Here is an 18,810-nt window from a genome sequence, read left to right on the forward strand (position 1 = left end):
CACAGTGGTTTGTAACATAAAATAATAATTTTGTTTTCAATAAAAAGAATAATTGATTTTAAATAGTTTATTCAATTGATATGACTTTTATCATAAGTTTTTGCAATATTTAGATGTAATTTTTTTTAATTTTACTGTTCATCTTTGATATATTATAAAATAGTTATTTTTAGGATTCAAAAAATAAAGCAATGTTTCTTTTGTCTTCACTTCCGTTGTTTATCATTGGTCTTATACTTGAATATTCTCCTTATTGGGTCTACACAATTCTCATGATTACTGCTCTCACTGGTTTAATAAATATATCTTTAAGGTATGTTATCTGTTTGTTTTTTTGGTGTTTATGTTCAATTTATGTTTACATTATTTTTATTGTATTAATGAATCTTTAGAACTCTTCATGATCACAAAAGAAATCCTTTGGCAGTGGGATTATACTTTGGAACAAAGCTGTATATGTTTACCACCCTATTTATATTTTTCTGGCCTTGTATCTTTGAAAATATTTATTTTACTCATTTTATAGATTTCTTGGTTTTTGTAAAGTTTCTTTTATTTTAGAGTGTTGCAATGTTAATATAGCCTTATATAAGTAGAAAATTGTTTTTTTTTTAAATATCATACTTTAATCAGTATTTATATCAAAAATTTCATATTCTATGCAGTATTGTCATAATGTGACATTTTAGGTGTTATTGCCAAAATGTCCTATTATAGGTGTTATTGCCAAAATTTCATATTTCAAGGAGTATTATTATTATAATTAATATTTAATTATTATAATTAATTAGTTCTAGACAGTCTTTACACACTTCATTGAAAGTTTTACTAAAATAACTTGATACTAAAAGTTTTGGAACAAACTATTGATGACATCGTATCTTGTGTAATCAGTTGAAATTTCATTTATTGGAAATGAATTAAATTAAAGAAAAAAAAAGTTATCATATTTTTTAGTTTTTTTCAATTTAATTCAATTCCAACAAACTGTGAGCAACCATTATTCGGTTGATAGTTACTAGAAAACAAAGAATAGTTTTGAAGAAAAAGGAAACGATTGACGGAAGATTTGAAGAGTTAAAGGTTGTATGAGTCGGGAAAGTATAAATAGGCACAGATACAGTAAAGGGTTACAACTTTGTTAAATGACAGTCCAAGCAAGTTTTGGTTGATGGAACTAGAGATGAGAGCTCATTTAGATAGAAGTGGCTATGATAGTATTTGCAGAATAGAGAAAGAGATGCAACCTTGGCGTTGAAAAAGATGCTCAAGCTTAGAAGATAAAGCAGGTCCAACTATGTTTTCAATACGTATATGGACCTTGTCTGGAAAAGAAAGAGCATCATTACAGGGACAAGAGATAGAGAATGAAATCGGGAGTAAGAAAATGGCGAGCAGAATAAAGAGAAGCAATCTTAGTGGATGCTAATTTAACAATCAATTGTATATATGGTTTCATGAGAGATCAGTAGTAAACAATAATCCAAGACGACGTAAAGAAGAGGACTCAATGAGAGGGTTGCTGTTCATTATTATAGGAATGTTGACAGCATTGCAATAGTTGTTTGCAGTAAATAACTGAGTTTTGTTCAAGTTAAAATTCATAAGTCACTGCAAGCCCCAATTTGTTTCAGCAGTGAGATCCGAATTGAGATTGTCTGTTCCAAGCAATTAAAGCCCCAATTTGTTTCAGCAGTGAGATCCGAATTGAGACTGTCTGTTCCAAGCAATTAAAAAGAGAAGAATTTTTGACAAGACAGGAGTATAAAGTTGAGTCATCAGCAAAATAAGCTACTTTAGATGTAAGGTTATTGGGAAGATCGTTAACATAGATAAGAAACAAAACAGGATCAAGGATAGAACCTTAAGGTACTCCAGAAGTTACTGGAAATGAAGAAGAGTGTTGGTCTGCAATATTTAAATCAGGTTTACCGATGTTACATCAACTATTCAATATTTGTCTATGTAGTTGTTTTGATAATGGTATTCAAAAAAGGTCAGCTTGTTTACATCCACTGCCAAAAAAAATTCCGACGAATGGGAATTCATGATAGATCAAAAAACAGTATGGAAGATGATAATAGAGAAATGGTTATAGACAAAGAAGAAACAATTAAACAATTAAGCAGAGAGAAAAAAGAAGAAGTAAAACATACAATTTACTAATTACATAAGAAATTGAAGTTTGAAATTGGTTCAAGTGAAACGTATTGCAATGGATTGTTGTATATGTATATAATAAATGTATTGATATATAATTTCCGAAGCAGTGAATGATAGTTAAAGAAGATGTAAAGAAATGGGCTCAGTAAGAAGATTACTATTCATTAATATAGACAATTATGCAATATTTGTTTGCGGTAAATAACTAAGTTTTATTGGAGTTAAAATTCACAAGCCACTGCATGCCCCAATGTATATCTTAATTAGATTTTGATAATTTTAAGTTAAAATAGTAAAGTATAGCATAAATTATTTTTATATATGTTTTTTACTAAATAACTAAAAACTAATTAAAAACCAGAGTTAGTTAAAAGAATCTTACCTCTTCCCAGACTCTTCTTTATCTAATTTTTGTATTCAAAAAGCTTTTTTTTTTTCTGCTCTTTTTTCTTGCTCTTGATGATATTGACTCTGCCACAATATAATTCAATTGATTCAGTAGTAAATTTTAAAATTTGCAAACTTTTTTTGTAAAATGTTGTTTTATTGAAAGACAATTTTGATGTAAAAGTTATTAGTTTAACAATTTCAATAAATTCGCAACTTTTTATCATTTTCAAATCACAAAGAAAGCTGAGTGGGTGGTCATCAAATGATTGCATAAAAAATATGAGTGGGCAGCATATTATCTGTGGTTAGGGTAAAAAATTATAAAAAAATAACTATAAATATGTAATTTTCAAACACTTTGAAATAAAAATAATTAAAAATAATAATAATAAAATTTGACAACTTCTAAAAAAAAAATGTAAAAAAAGTTAAGTTGAAGTTGAAAATGAAGTTTTAGAAAAAAAAATTTTTACTTTTAGTTTAAACTTTTTTTAATACTATTTTTGTTTCTATTTTTATTTTCATTGTTTTTGAAAGAAGGGTGACTCTTTAAAAACAAATGTGTTTTAATAGAAGGTTGGTTTATTGAATTTTTTTTTTTTAATATATTTAAGTAACTTTATAAGAATATATTACTAAATAATACAAAAAGTTTATTAAAACATCTCCTTAATTCAGTGCTTAGTGGTCAATATTATTAATGTCCACATTGCATTTTGGTTAAATTCATTAGGCTTGACTTACTGTTTTTATAAATGTTGGTTGTTTGATCCTGGTTACATTAAGACATCACCATCACAACAAAAAAAGGTCAGAGATATTTTTTATGATTTTTAGCAATGTTCAGTTGTTGATTTAAAAAAAAAAACACCAATGGTTTTACTTTATTCCCATGTCATTTTAAAGTTTACACACACACACTCACACACACACTCACACACGCATATATATATTATATATATATAATATATATATATATATATACATAAATATATATATATATATATATATATATATATATATATAGAGAGAGAGAGAGAGAGAGAGAAAGAAAGAAAGAAAGAAAGAAAGAAAGAAAGAAAGAAAGAAAGAAAGAAAGAAAGAAAGAAAGAAAGAAAGAAAGAGAGAGAGAGAAAGAGAGAATGTGTTCTATATAAATAACATCGAATTCAATACTTTTTTAAAAGTTGCCCAAATCTCCTACACATTTGACTGGTTCATAATAGGGATGGCACTTTTACTTATTTTGATGTAAAAACGCGAATTGCTTTTTAGCCTAAATTACTTTACATAACTCATATAAAAATATATAATTTATCTACATTTAAAAGTAATTCATTTTTTTTTACATAAATTATATAACGTGTAAAATTTAATTACTTAAGTTAAGTTTTTTAAATGAGTAACTGTTACTTGAAAAAGTAAATTACTTTTACAAGTAAAAGTTATTTGCATTTTTACTTTTACTTGTAAATGTAACTTACTTTTAATGGTAAGTCGTGTAAAGAAAATTACTTTGAAAAGTAATTTTGGTTATAGTTGTGTAAAAAATTTACATTGAAATGTAATTTACTTTGTAAATGTAAAATAAGTTATTTATGAAGTAAACTTACGTAAATATAATATTTGAAAATCATAATTTTTAAACTATGGGTAATTCATGCATGTGTAAACCTTGACTAAGTCACTGTTCGTTAGAGCTGTGACTTAGTAATGGTACTGTTCATTAGAGTATTTTGTTATGGTAATATGACGCAATATAACAATTTTGGTATCCGCAAGGATATCAACTGCTAAAACAGTTTTCAAAAAATTTTAAGTCATTTAAACTATCTGATATAATTTAAATGATTATAGGAGTGTTTATCATTAATAAAATTATCTTAAAATTGTTTTCAGAGTCAACTGGAGAACTCCACTTTTTTGAATCTTTTTTTTTTTTTTTTGATTTTTCTTGATCTTTCAGACTTTACTTTGATTTTACTTTATCTTGACAGCATTTGTGTAGTTCCGATGAACATGCTTGTTAAATTTGTTTCCTGAGCAAGGAAGGTCGTACCCTTATTTTTTTTCTCTAATATTTTGTTTTTCTTTAAAGTTGGGGTTTATAAATTTTTAGAAAGAAAGGTTTTCTGCAAAAAAACTTTGAAAAGGCATTTTTTTGATTTATTTGTTTTAGTATTAATTTTTTTGTCAGGAGCAAATAGGTTGGTGGCCTTGATAAAAATTTACCATAAAGGAGCCAGGCATATTTGTAGTGATGCTGCTGCTTTTCGCTTCTCTTATTCAGTGTGGTTGTTGTCAGGGCTGTCCCGAAGAGGTCTCTTATTGGGGAGGGGGGATCGTATGTGTTTTTTTGCCAACTAGAGACACACACAACAAATAAGGTCCTCCATATTTGACATTTACCAACTATACTTCAAAACTTGCCAACTGAAATGCTAAATGTACACATGTGCTAACTCAAATGCATATATAACTGCTTGGGGGAGGGGGGGACATATCCCCTTCACCCCCCGTTCAGGGCGGCTCTGGTCGTAACCAGTGTTGATAAACAGCATAAATATTCTCACCATTTTTCTTCTGCAGCAGATGGCGGTTGCCTCCCAATTAATTTTTAGCGGCAAAATTTTCTTTATTCCCCTTCAGTGGCTTCCGCCTATCTATTGGCAGCTGCAGTCAGAGTTTTTTTTTGAAGCAAAATGTTTTGGGAGGCCAACGCCAATAGAGAGTTGGAAGCCAATAGTGGCTGCCTCCAGAAGAAAACTTAGAGGCAAAACCTCTAAAATTTTTGCCTCCCAGCTGGCTGCGGCCGCCAAATTGGAGACGGAAGACGTAATGGAAAATAATTGCACATTTGTCTTCAAGTTAATGAGCAATCAAAATATTAACAAACATTAAATATTTGACATCAAAGTTTTGTTTTATATGTTTTATTGGCTATTTAAAAATTTTTTTGGAAAAAATAAAAATTTTGACAGAGCGGTTGTTTTTCTATGACTATGAAATAAATTTTTAACTTTTAAACATTTTAAACTTTTAATCGCTTAAAACTTTAAAACGTGTAAAAGTAGATGAGTCTATATTTTTAAAGGTTTTAAAAGTATAGAGTAAAATATAAATAATATTTATAAAAGTATATATATTTAAAGTTTATAATTTTTTTTTGTTGTTGTTGTAATTTGGCAAAACTATTAGCGTAATACAGCGTGGTCACAAATTTTTATAAACATTAGCAGATATTTTTTCAATAACTTTTACAATATCCAGTTATTAAAAATAAGTATTTATAGTTATGTCAAATGATAAAATAGATAAAAATTTTAGCATGTCGACTTGTTCTAAAAAACTTAAACCAAAATCAATCAATTTACTTACTCATTACAATTTTTTTTTTTGTCAAAAAGATTTAATCGCCAATGGCATAAAAGTAAAATTTCCAACTTTTAACTTTTGTTTTGAATAATAAAATTACTTATTTATACTACTTATTTATTAGTTTAAAAAAAAAAAGAATTTTTTTAAGTACTCAAAATTTTGCAAATAATCAAATAAAGTGAAACCTAATGTCAAATATTTAGCATTTGTTTCTAGTTAATATTTAATTGCTTTAAAGTAAATGAGCAATTATTGTTCATTATTATTCTATTATCTAACAATTTTTCTAGTTTATCATTCCCAGAAATGACTTTCATTTTGGTTAGATTGGTTTTTAACAACAACCATGCTGAAGAAAAGAAGCCAAAATACAAAACTTAAAATAAAATTGCAAAATGCAGAGCCATTTCCAAAGCAAGAACAATAAACCAGATAATCTTTTTAAAAAACTTTTGAATAACTGATGTAAATAACATCAAGATTAATTAAAAAAAAAATAATAATAATAAAGTTAAAAAAGTAAAAGTAAATAACTTAATAAAAAAATTTATAACCTTTCATAACCACAACAACCGTCTATTTTAATTTATTGAATATAGCAAATTTAGAAGGGTGGTTCAAAAAAGCACGCTTTCAAATTTCAAATTATACGGTCGTTTGTAAAGAAAAGTGCCTTGATGTTATTTTATCATACAGATGAAATAACATTAAGTTCTTTTTATTTCAGTAAATTTTTGTTACTTTTTTTACTTTAAATTTTCAAAAATTTAAAGTAAAAAAAGTTAACAAAAGTGCAAATCACAATATTTAAACAACCAGATTCCAATCACATATTTAAAATCAGGCCTGTAGCAAGCTTTTTGTTTTTGTTTGAGAATTTAACTTTATGTAACGACATGGAGCAAACTCCAAACTTTTATATATTCATATTTATGTAAAGCTTTTCAAAAGTATTACGATAATCGCAGTCTGTTAACAATAAACCCCTATTACATTTTAAACTAAATTTAAGTTCATTAACAAGTCTCTAATGTCATGCAATAATCTCTTAGTGTTCAAAAACTATGACCATATATATTTTGAACAACCTCCCCAATCATTTAGGGGATTTAAAATATTATCTTTAACTAAGTTATAAGTTTGTCTGACAATCAAATTCTGTTCCTCATTCAAAAGTTCAGAGCAAAAGTTAATTTAACTCTTTTTTCGTGAATAAGTAATCAAATGATGCAGACTTAAAATTTGTTAAAGAATAACGAATAAAATTAAGTTTTTATAAGTGACTTTAGTCTTTAAGATCATTTATATTTTTCAAACAATATTATAATATTGTTCAAATTATTCTTATTTTTGTTATTATTAATTTGATAATTATCAAATTAATAATAACAAAATTTAATAAGTTTAATAAGTTTATTTTAGTTGACAATTATAGTTTTGTATTTTTTGGGAATATATCTAAAAAATTAATATTTGTAGCTGAAATACCAAATTCTTCTGTTTTAGTATGTTACTTTAGGGAAAAAGAAATCATTTTCTAAAAAATTTGAATAATTTAATTTTTTAACATATAAATAAAACGGTTTAAAAAATATTATCCATGAAAATATAAATTGAACAAAATACAAGATTTAATTTTAAATTGATTTAAATACAAGTATTGTGTGGTATTATACCAGATGAAAAGCAATGTAAAAAGATTTTTATAACTTGAAATTGTGGCGATTCCTTTTATCATAAAACCGATTAGAATTACTTAATCAACATAATCTTTAACTAATAGTATTATTAATAGTTACGTACAAATGAGGTCTTTTAATGTGTTGTTAAAAACCATTTTAAACTCATTTAAAGACTTTATGGTAACCAATAATATAATGATGTCTATTTGCGTAAATTTTGAGATGTAATATTATTATAATTAAAAACCAACGATGTTGGTTAATAAATATACTTTTGGTAAATAAAACATATTTAAATGCTAAACTTAAGTATGTTCTTGTTTATATTACATTAGATTGTTTAGGAAAATGTTGAAACAACCACCATATTTGGTTTGGGTGTAAACTTCATATAATCGCAACCCTTGAATTTTGAATTTTAAAACCTGTTGATTTCAATTTAGTTTAAGAAAATAAAAAATAAAAGTTACTAATTTGTTGCCCTCACATTTGGGGTAGGGATGGTAAATGTTTTAGGATATTTTTTTTTGCAAGCTCCAATCACTAGATTAAGATTATTTCTTAATCTACGTATAAATCATTGCTTAGCTACAGCTCGTGTTATACGTATATTACACAGTGGCGTAGCAAAGTATTTTTGGTCAGTAGACATAGGTGGCCAAGGTGCACAATTTCTGTTTCTCTGGAACAATAACTTTTCTAAATAAAAACAAAAAAAACTCTTTAAATATATCTTAGGGCTCCTAAACCTTGCGGCTCTAGGTTCAGTTGCTTATGTGACTGTAAGTTTTGCTTATAATGGCCTTACGGTATCTAGGCCACTGATACTATAAGCAGATAAAGATATTTACGTGAAAAGTTCTAAATTTTTCATACCCATATAAAAGTACCGTAGTTGTTTAAACCAAGACTTTTAGAGTCAAAGGATATTCTTGAGCAGGTGGACATTTTTTGTATCAAAGTTGGAAAAAATCTTTACAATATAAAGCGTCAGCTTAAATAGTTCGGGGCTTCTTAATCTTCAGGGCATGGTGTTATAGCCCCCATGATTCAGGACAGATTTAAACTTTCTCTCCTTATTTTTTAAATAATAAATACATTTACGCAAAAAGCTTGTAAAAAAGAACTAAATTTATGCCAATTACTTTCCTTTCAAATGAACTACTCTTTCTGAGTCTCCCATGTGTATATGCGCCTTCTGCTAACTGCCTTGTTTCAGCTTTGTCTAAATTTCAGTCCATTCAAATGGTTGGCCAGAGTGTGAATAATTCTGAGATGGTTTGATTCAGAGAATGGTTATTATAGCTAAAACTCATGGACTGGAACTAGAGAAGTTTTTAATCATGGGCAGAAACATATTATTGATATTTTCAAACTTTACAGGGAAGAAATACCAAAAACCACGCAAATCAAATGTTGCGACAAACTAAATGTTAGTGACTTAAAGTTTTACTTTTTTGCATTACTTTTGTACAAGATCCTGTCAAAGTTATTGTAAAATATAAGTAAATTTATTTACTTTATATAAATTACTTTTAATTTACTTTACAAATTATATAAAATGTAAGCTTATGCAAATTAAATTTTATTTTATATAATTTATTTTTAATAAAGATTTGTTATTACTTTTAAAATAAAAAATTCCTACTTAAAAAGTATTATTTTATTCATACATTTAATTTACATTTGGTAGCATATTACTTTTATGTAATTTACTTTTATATGCAAGTTACTTTATAATATAATTTTGTTTTAATTAGTTACTTTTATATAGGTAAATGTAAATTACAGTTTAAGGAACTTTTATATTATGTAATGTAATTTTCAAAAGTAGTTAACTTTTAAATGTATAAGTGAACAGCTTATTCTTGTAACTTACTTTTACATGTAAAAGTAAATTACTTTTTGATGTAATCTTCTTTTACATAACTTACTTTTGAAAGTTATGTAAAAGAAGAAAACTTACTTGTGTAAGTATAAGATCCATCCCTAGAGTTTAGTATTGTAAAAAAAAAACTTGCAAACTTTGAAAATTTAAACAAAATTGTGTAAAAGTTTTAAAAATGATAACTTTTTGAAAAGAAAAAATATTGTATTCATATATTTGGGTGTACCAAAAAAAGAAACCTCTCAAGTTTTTCCCAAGATCTAAATAGACTAAAATTACCAAAGACATTAATGTTTTTTATTTGTATAAAATGATACCTGTAACAAATTTTTTTTTTTTCCAATGCATTTTAAGGAAAAAAATCATGTTTATTTGAAATACTTTTACTAATATATACTTCCGGTATTTAAAAATTAAATATGGTTTTTTTTTCAAGTCATTTTTAAAATTCTTTATGTTGACCCACATGAGGCTCTGCTTCATGTCGTCTGACCTGTAGCCTCCAGCAAAGTCCTTGATTAGTCAGATATTCTTTTCAGCACAGTTATTGACAGTATCAATCAGCTTCATAAACCTTTCAAATATTTGACAGATATCGCCCTTGATCCACTTTTCCATCTCTTCAAAAGGAATCTTAGCTATCTTAAACAAGATCCAGCTCTCAGAATCTACAAATTCAGTAGGCATCGTCAACCTGCTAATAACTGTTAACTTTGGTTTACAGATATAAAACTGCTCAGGAACATTGAACTTGACCAACTTCTCCAATGTTTACCTACTCTTAAACATTATTGTTGGTTAAGCAAGTCTTTTAAAAGTTGACTTGTTGTCCATCATAATGGAATTTTAAAACCAGGACCCATAGCATACAGAAATAAAAAATGCCATTATCTTTACCACCTTCTTTTCTTTATTACTTGAGGTACTGCCTCAGTTATCCTTATATCTATCAGCAGGTATATAGCATCTGCAGTGAACTATAAGAATAAATTATTATTAAGTATTTAAGGGAAACATATAAATGTATTTTTCCCTAAAAATAAATATTTTTGATAATATTTAACTGTATATGGCTTCATCATATGCTCCAGGTTAATGTTCCTAGTTTACAGAGCTTTTTATAGTCCGCCCTGTTAAATATCTTTGTGGTTCTCGCCCTCTTGCCAGACTCCAGTTTCTAGTCTCCCTGACAATATTGCTCAAGGATAATCCAACCTGTTACTCATTCCAATCAAACCTGATATATAACACTATTCTATGTTTCATCATTTTTGTCCAAAAATGACTTATGGTGTTTCTTAAATGATCCATTCATCTATGATTGGGATCTTTACACTGTCTGTATTTGCAAATTAGATCTTTGCCTGGATACCTTTGAGAATAAACTACAACAAAAACTTTGTAGATTTAAACTTTGGGTGATTTTATATCAAACAGGTCTTAAGACCTGGGTGATTTTATAGTTTGTATACACCTGAGCATATTTTCAATCTTGGGGAGCTGGTTTGTTGCAGCTGGTTAAAGATACTTGCGAAAAAAAACAGTAGCCTTCTGGGATTAATCTCTATCTCCCTCTTTTCCTTTGTGTCTTTTTTTTTGAAGACAACCCATATTAGAAAATACTATAAACTATTAAATTACATAACATACATTAATTCATTTATTCATTCAATCATTCATTGAATAATTGTATTATTTGCTAAATCTTTTTGTAATTTTTAACAATATGTAGAACGCATGTATCATGACAAAAAAATATGTATGTAGTACGTATCTCATAAAAATGTAGTATAATCAAACAACACATTATTAAATTATCCTTTTTATTAGACCACATACAACTTTTTTTTTAATTGATTAAAGCGGATAGGCATGTTGTTATTTTTATTAGCATAAGTTCAGATTTTATTAAAAAATATGATAAGTATATTTTGTTCAGTTTAAATTTTACAATATCACTTTTTAACAATTTTTTTTTTTTTCGTTTATTTTGTTTCAGGAGACTTCAGAGGTATCCTGTAGAAAAAAAAAGTATTTTTCTGGTACACTCTAGTGTATATATATACACTTACTGATCTAAATATTGTATATATAGATCAGGGTTTGGTAAGCAAAAAATGCTGACTTAAGTTAAATTGCCTATTATAGATTTACTTGTTCACTTTTTGCGCCCACTTTTGTGAACTTGTGAAGATTTTATAAACATCTTAAATTATTTATTGTTGTTATTGTGATAATAAATATTTATTTCATAAATAATAACAATTATTAATATTATAAATATAAAAAATATTATTATAAGTGTGTGTGCGTATGTGTATTATATTTGTTCATTTAATTATTTGTTTAGGAGATTGTTGAACTAGCTGAATCAAATATGTTGAATGATTTTTCTAAGTTTTGCACTACTTGTCTTGTAAGTAAAGAGAAGTTTGTTTTTAAAGTTTTACCATGTGTGATAAAGTATCCATTGTTATATCTTGATAATTAAATGTGTATGTACAAGTATAACATCTTTATTATAGTAGGTCTATCCATTGATAATTAAATCTGCATGTACAAGTATAGTATCTTTATTATAGTAGGTCTAACCATCAATAATTAAAAGTGTATGCACAAATATAATATCATTTATTACATAATGATGTTATAAATGATGAAATTATTTACTTGTTCTTATTGGTTCTTATAATATGTTCTTAATGTAAAACGATTTTAATATTGCTTGTGATGTAGTTGATTGGAGAAATTGATTATTGTTGATTATTGCTCAAAATTAGGAACTCCTCATGATTTGACTCTGAGTTTACAAAATCAGCATTTAGACATTTTTTTGCCATCCTTAAAGTTTACTATAGCTTAGCTTGACAAAGTTGTTACAGGTGATAAGCAGTGAGTACTTTATGTTAGGATTAACCCTTTTTTCCGATCTTTCTTGGAGACCATATATCAAATCCATTGAAAAATCCATTTGCATCTCTTTTATGTGCTTGCCGCTTTCTTTTTTTATTCAATTCTTTTCTCTATAAATCTCTAATTTGTCCTTGTATGGAATACTGTTGTCATATCTGTAGCTAATCTTCAAATTTTGTCTATTCTCTATTATATTCTAAATTATGTCTAAAATTACACCAGAAAGTGCCACTACCTCACCAACCACTACCCATACCAGAAAGTGCCATTACCCTTTTTAAAAGCCAGTACTGACTCAGAAACCTGAGCTTCATCCAAAAAATGTTTTTACTTTGATGCTGCATATGCATATTAGAATTTGCTTTATACCATTACAACTATTACTACAAAGATTTACTGTGCTAGAAATGTTTTAGCTGTATCATCAGCTGCATTCAATAAAATTAGCCACAACTAGTTATTAAAAGGATCCCCAAAACAAGTGCCAAGAAAAAGGGATCCCCAACACAAGTTGTGCTCATATTAAAGATGTTTAAAAAAAATATTTCTGCTAAATTTATGATAAAAATAAAATAATAAATTTATACCAAGAATAACTTTGTGGTTTTAGTCGGAGCTTGCATTCTCCATTTTAGTCAGAATTTCAAATCTTTAAAATATTTTCTTTGACACAATCTACAAGCTTTATATTTTATTTGAGCGCATTTAATTCTAAAGAGTTTCAGTATAAAAATGATGTTATTGTAAAAATATTTTATGTAGTTTTTAGTTTAAGGTTTTAGAAAACAAGACTTTAAAACTTACCTAAACAACTTTTTCACCTCAAAGCTTAAAAAACTCTATTTAAATGGCATCCATTCTTTGCCATTTTCTTTTTTATTAATAAAATATTAAAACTCAAACTTATTATTTTTGCACAGTTTTTTTACATTTTGCAAATTTACTTTAGAAGCTTGACTTGGTGTTTTTATGCTGTTTTTGTTTTTTTTTAATTAAAATTCATGTTTTAATTCTCTGACAACACTCTTCATTGTGATTAACATGGGAAATGAATAATACACTTGATTGTAATTTACAGATTTTATTTTGACAAAACACATCTTATCAATTAAAATTTGTATTCTTATTGGTTGTTTTTTTATTAGCTGCTCTTTAGTTTTGTTTGATTACAAAATCTATTCAAATACAAATCTATTCTATTTTTGGATAAAATAGTTTTAATTTTATTTTAGGTTCGTCGTCCAATTAGATCAAAGCACTGTCCTCTATGTGATCGATGTGTTGCCCGAATGGACCATCATTGTCCATGGATTAATAATTGTGTTGGTACGTTTTATTTTTTTTTCTTTCTTAAATTTTTTTATGTATGTTATGTTTGATGATCTGATACAAATCCCTTTTGGCTGGGAGAGGGGGGTTTTACAGTTGTGATGACTACTACACTTTTTAAAGATGTAATTGAGAACATAAAAGTTGATTAAGAAGTTTAATTAAGAAATCATAATATGTAATTGAGAATACATAAATTGTGATTGTGAATTCACAATGTAAACTTCTAGGCTGTTATAAAAGGTCTTCTTGGACATTAATTTAACTAAGTTAATATTATCAAATTTAACATTTGTATGTGCCAGTAATAATGGTATTGAAAGATCGTTGTGTTACATGCCAATTCACTATGATTCGAAAGTTTGTTATTAAGCTAAATCGTTATCAACATTTATTTCACCAAACTTGTTTACATCCTCATCTGTAACAACCAGATCCAACTTTTCCAATTTGTTGGCATGAAATACATAAAACTGAACAAGTTGAAAAAAAAACATTATGGTTTATCTTCACCAAGTGACATAAGAAGAGTTGTTGAATGTACTGAGCGAAATGATGATGGATGACTCTGTTGCAAACTTTACATGTCAAATATAAAACAGCATACAATTGGGTTCACAGCCTAAGTTCAAATTTCATTGAAAAAATTTTCTACCAAAAATATTGACCGGAGGTCAAATCAAAGAAATGTTAACATGAATTGAAACTAGTTCTCATTGGTGGCCATCAAAAAAATATATTAATGTTTAACATAAGCATAACAACAATCCCCATATACTTCGAATATATTCGAATACTACATATACTTCAAGGGCAGATTTTTTTCATTAAAAAAAAAGCCCAAGGAGCCTTATACAATAAACAGTAATGAAAACAAACAAAAAAGAGCTGGTTACCTTTGGAACATTAATGAACATATCACAAATGGTTATCCGGTGAAAAAAACTGGTTGGATGAAACAAATTTTAACTTTTTTTGTAGAAAACACAAATATGTGCTAGAAGAGCAATATTGAAAATACCTTCTTCAAAATTTTTAAACATACATTTGATTGCAGTTATACCAACAAAAAATGTTGTCTTGATAGAAATTCGAAGATCATTTAAAGCAGATTCTTGTAACAAGTGGATGTTGGCTAGTTTCACCAGTGGGTTATATTCGAGAAATGTTTAGGGGATTCGGTTGTCATAACAGACAATGCTCATTGTCATGCTCAGGAAGGGTGTTTGAAAATTCACCAGCTCAGTTTTTATGTTTGGGACCCTAAAGTCAAATATTACAAAGTTAAATCCAATGAAAACAATCTGGTCCAAAATTAAAAGTTACACAAAAAGTTATATAATTCACTCATATTAGGTGCTAAGATTGTGGAACAACAAATATGATATTAAAAAATAGTTATTTACTCCTGCAAATAATACAATAATAGAAGGTGATTGTGCATGTGCTGTACAACAAATGACCACACATTATGCATTGATTTTATATATGAAAGATGTCCAAGTTGGTGTTTAACTAAACATTGCAGTGATTTTTAATGACATTGTTTAAATTTAATTTAAATTTCATATTTTTTTGTAAATAAATTTTATTTATTACTGATCTGAATAATTGTAAACACCTGATGGGATTTTACTAGTAAATGTCTCGTTATATGTTTTTTTCATATTTTTTTATTTTATTGATATTTTATTTATTGATAACCAACCCATTAGCTCAACTTAGTCAGAGGCAGCTAAAATTACAAAGTAAATTAAGGTTACAAAATCAGAAATACAAAGAACTTTGTTCTAAGTATCTCTATTATAAACTTTTCTTAACTACAATTATATTTTACATCTTTTTATTATGACTTTCATATTCTCAATTACATCTTTAAATGGTGTAGTTTATTTATTTTTATTTTTTTTATTTTTGTATTATTGTATTTTTATTATATTTGTTTTTGTTATTTTTATTATATTTGTTTTTGCTATTTTTATTTGTTATTGTATTATTTTTTGTTTTTTTGTTTTTTGTTTTGCATTAAATTAAATTGACAAAATATTCAATTTGGTCATTTTTTTTTTTTAATTAGGATTGAAGAACCATGCATACTTTGTAGGGTTTCTTTTTTTTTTATTTTTCATGAACGTTTGGTATATTTGGGCAACAACAAAATGTAAGCATTTTATGTTAATACTTATTGCATAATAATATTTTTTAAAAAAGTTACAATGAACAAAATTATACGAAAAAGGTTCTATTTAGATTACACTAACTATTGTGGAAATTTTGGAGAAGGTATTTTGATAGATTCGTTAAGAGCTGCTATGTGTGCTCCTTGGGTAACATGGGGTTTTATAATGGCTGTGTTTCATAGTTGTTGGGTGTTGTCTCTGCTATCATGCAATCTTTATCAAGTATTTAAAATTTATTTTTAAAAGATTATAAATTTTTTATATATTTTTATTCATATTTTTTATCTTTATTATATATCTTTAAATTTTCATTATTTATTTTAATACTATTATTTTATTTTCATCATGATGATGAGTTTAGGGGATATTAGATATATTTTTTGCTAATTTAGGTATTATGGTTAGGGATGACTACTAATGAGCGTATGAATGCAGCAAGATATAGTCACTTTCTTGACCCAAAGACTGGCTCTATAAATACTCCATTCAGGTATTTTATGCAATTAATAAGTTTAGTTCTATAAATATCTTTATAGGAATTCCTTTAGCGTTTTAGCTGGAAACATTTAATCAATTAATAAAAAATAAACTTTTTCTATTCAAATCAAAAAATAATTAGTCTCTTAATTGGTTGAATCTAGACCGTGCTTACAATCTCAATCAAATTTAAGTATATTAAAATATAAATACAAAGTTCAAAATATATACAACAAATAAAGTTATAATTACAAAACATTTAAAAAAAAAATTAATGAAGCATTAGAAATTTGGGGGAAAGTATCCTAATCATACCCCAGTCATACCATCGGAAGAGGATATCCCACTTCGGAGGAGGATACCCCAGTCTTTACTTTTTACTTTACAACTTTTACTACTTTTTAAGATAAATTCTTTTACTTTTTTTATTTAAAAATCTCCATCCTATCTGTTTGAATGTTTAACTTAGTTGTAAGTGATATGCACTTAAATTCGATATAAATAGTTAGTGGCCCAGATGCTGGCCAATTTAATGTAAATAGTTATGTAAAATTGCAAAGATCTTCAGTTATTGCAATGTAACTATTAGCACTTTGTTATGAAGAAATATTTGTAACATGTAAGTTTTGACAAGCTGATCTTTATTGAACATGAAAGATGTTTATTAAACTTTCGTCGTTTCATGTCAGTTTTAAATTTTTTGCACTACCACGACATACAACGACATACAACATAAGAAAAAACTAATAACTAAACCAATATAAGCGTTTGAAATCTATTTTTTATATTTTTTTTGTTTTTTGATTTTGCGTAAAGATGAGAAATAACAATTGCTTTTTAAATTTAGCAACAGCGTATTGCAAAATGCAGCAGATTTCTTCAACATATCAATATGTGGTATAATAAAGCCTATCAAAATTGACTGGATGAATGAATATGAACTAAGAAATTTTAAAGGACCTCAAGACAACTGGAGACGGTACCAAAACGTTTGAACTGCTTTGTTAAGTTTTTTTATTAAATCCGCTAACAGTAACTTGCAGTAAACTTTGCGATTGTTGTACTTCATATAAAATTCAAAATCATGAGTTATAAATTTAGGGATGATTGTAATTTAATAGAGAAAATAAGTTTTTTAACTTTTATAATAAAAATAGCTGAAATTTTAGCAATAAGTGTTATTTTTCCTTCCTTTTTATATTTTTGGGGTTGTTCTGGTCCTTTTTTTTTTCTTTTAATTCATGCAAAATTTGGCTAAAGCCTCAGAAAAAAAAATTGAAAGAATTTGGCCGATCCCTTGTAAAACTGAATGTGATAGTTAAAAATGGTTTCAAAATTTAATAAATTACCTTGTTTGTAGATCTTTTAAAAGATTCAAATTCTAAACTCATAAATAAAAAAAAGTATAATATCATAGATCCGAGCACTTAGTCAGATGACAGTATTTAATTTTATAAGCTTTTGCATATAATAAAAATATACTTATGGGTGCACATCTTTGCCAAACTAAATTTTAGTTTCATGAATTAATATGCTCATGACCTTGTAGAATCGTTAAAGCTATACCATTCATAGTGAAAAGTCGTAAAACTACTTAATTATTGGAAATGTTTTGACTGTAGTTTATTAATAAAATTTAAATCTAATATTTATAAAAAAGATTTTTATTTAATTTATAAAATAATAAATATTTGAAAAATATTTTTTTATTTATTGCGGCCGTGGCGCAGTGGTTAGAGCAATCTTTGCCCTCAGTTATTAAAGTAGATAATAATTTTTTTTTGATCAAAAAACAATTGCTTCCGAATTTAATAAATATTTTGTATCTGTAGGACCAAACCTAGCCGAAAAAATTCCAAACCCTAAAAAATTAATAAAGGCAACATATGACCCTCTAAACTCGTATCTAAATTTTTTTGATTTGTCTTTTAAAGAGTTTGAAAGTGCTTTTAAATTGTTAAAGTCAAATAAAGCAGTTGGTCCAGATGATGTCAGTAGTAATGTTATTATGAACAGTTTTGACGTTTTAAAAGACATACTTTTCCAATTTTTTAAATGCTCTATTAATCAGGGAGTTTTTCCTGATGATTTACATATAGAAAAAATTATTCCTATATTTAAAGAAGGAGAAAAAACTAATGTAAAACACTATCGTCCAATTTCTATCCTCTCTGTTTTTTCTAAAATTTTAGAAAGAATTTTGTACAACAGAATATACAATCACCTTTTATCAACTAAATCATTATATAACATGCAACATGGATTTAAAAAAAACAATTTAACAGAGCATGCTATCATTCAGCTTACAAGAAGTATATCAGACTCATTTAACAATTTTAAGTTCACATTGGGAATATTTATTGACTCAGCAAAAGCGTTTAATACCATTGATCATCAAACTCTTGCTAAA

General features: G+C 26.9%; 1 protein-coding gene across 1 annotated transcript in view; it reads left to right on the forward strand.

Annotated features, from left to right (window-relative positions):
• Positions 1-17,575, forward strand: part of LOC100213942 (palmitoyltransferase ZDHHC17) — a 29,594-nt gene extending 12,019 nt beyond the window's left edge. Inside the window, exons 10-18 of the mRNA XM_065791521.1 lie at positions 174-313; positions 393-490; positions 3,239-3,363; positions 11,852-11,917; positions 13,647-13,740; positions 15,821-15,904; positions 15,994-16,145; positions 16,316-16,413; positions 17,248-17,575. Coding sequence (XP_065647593.1) covers positions 174-313; positions 393-490; positions 3,239-3,363; positions 11,852-11,917; positions 13,647-13,740; positions 15,821-15,904; positions 15,994-16,145; positions 16,316-16,413; positions 17,248-17,395 — 1,005 coding nt within the window. The 3' untranslated portion in view covers positions 17,396-17,575. The remainder of the gene's footprint in view (positions 1-173; positions 314-392; positions 491-3,238; positions 3,364-11,851; positions 11,918-13,646; positions 13,741-15,820; positions 15,905-15,993; positions 16,146-16,315; positions 16,414-17,247) is intronic.
• Positions 17,576-18,810: the final 1,235 nt, after the last annotated feature.

The sequence above is a fragment of the Hydra vulgaris genome, chromosome 02, assembly GCF_038396675.1.
Source record: "Hydra vulgaris chromosome 02, alternate assembly HydraT2T_AEP".
NCBI classification, from domain to species: domain Eukaryota; kingdom Metazoa; phylum Cnidaria; class Hydrozoa; order Anthoathecata; family Hydridae; genus Hydra; species Hydra vulgaris.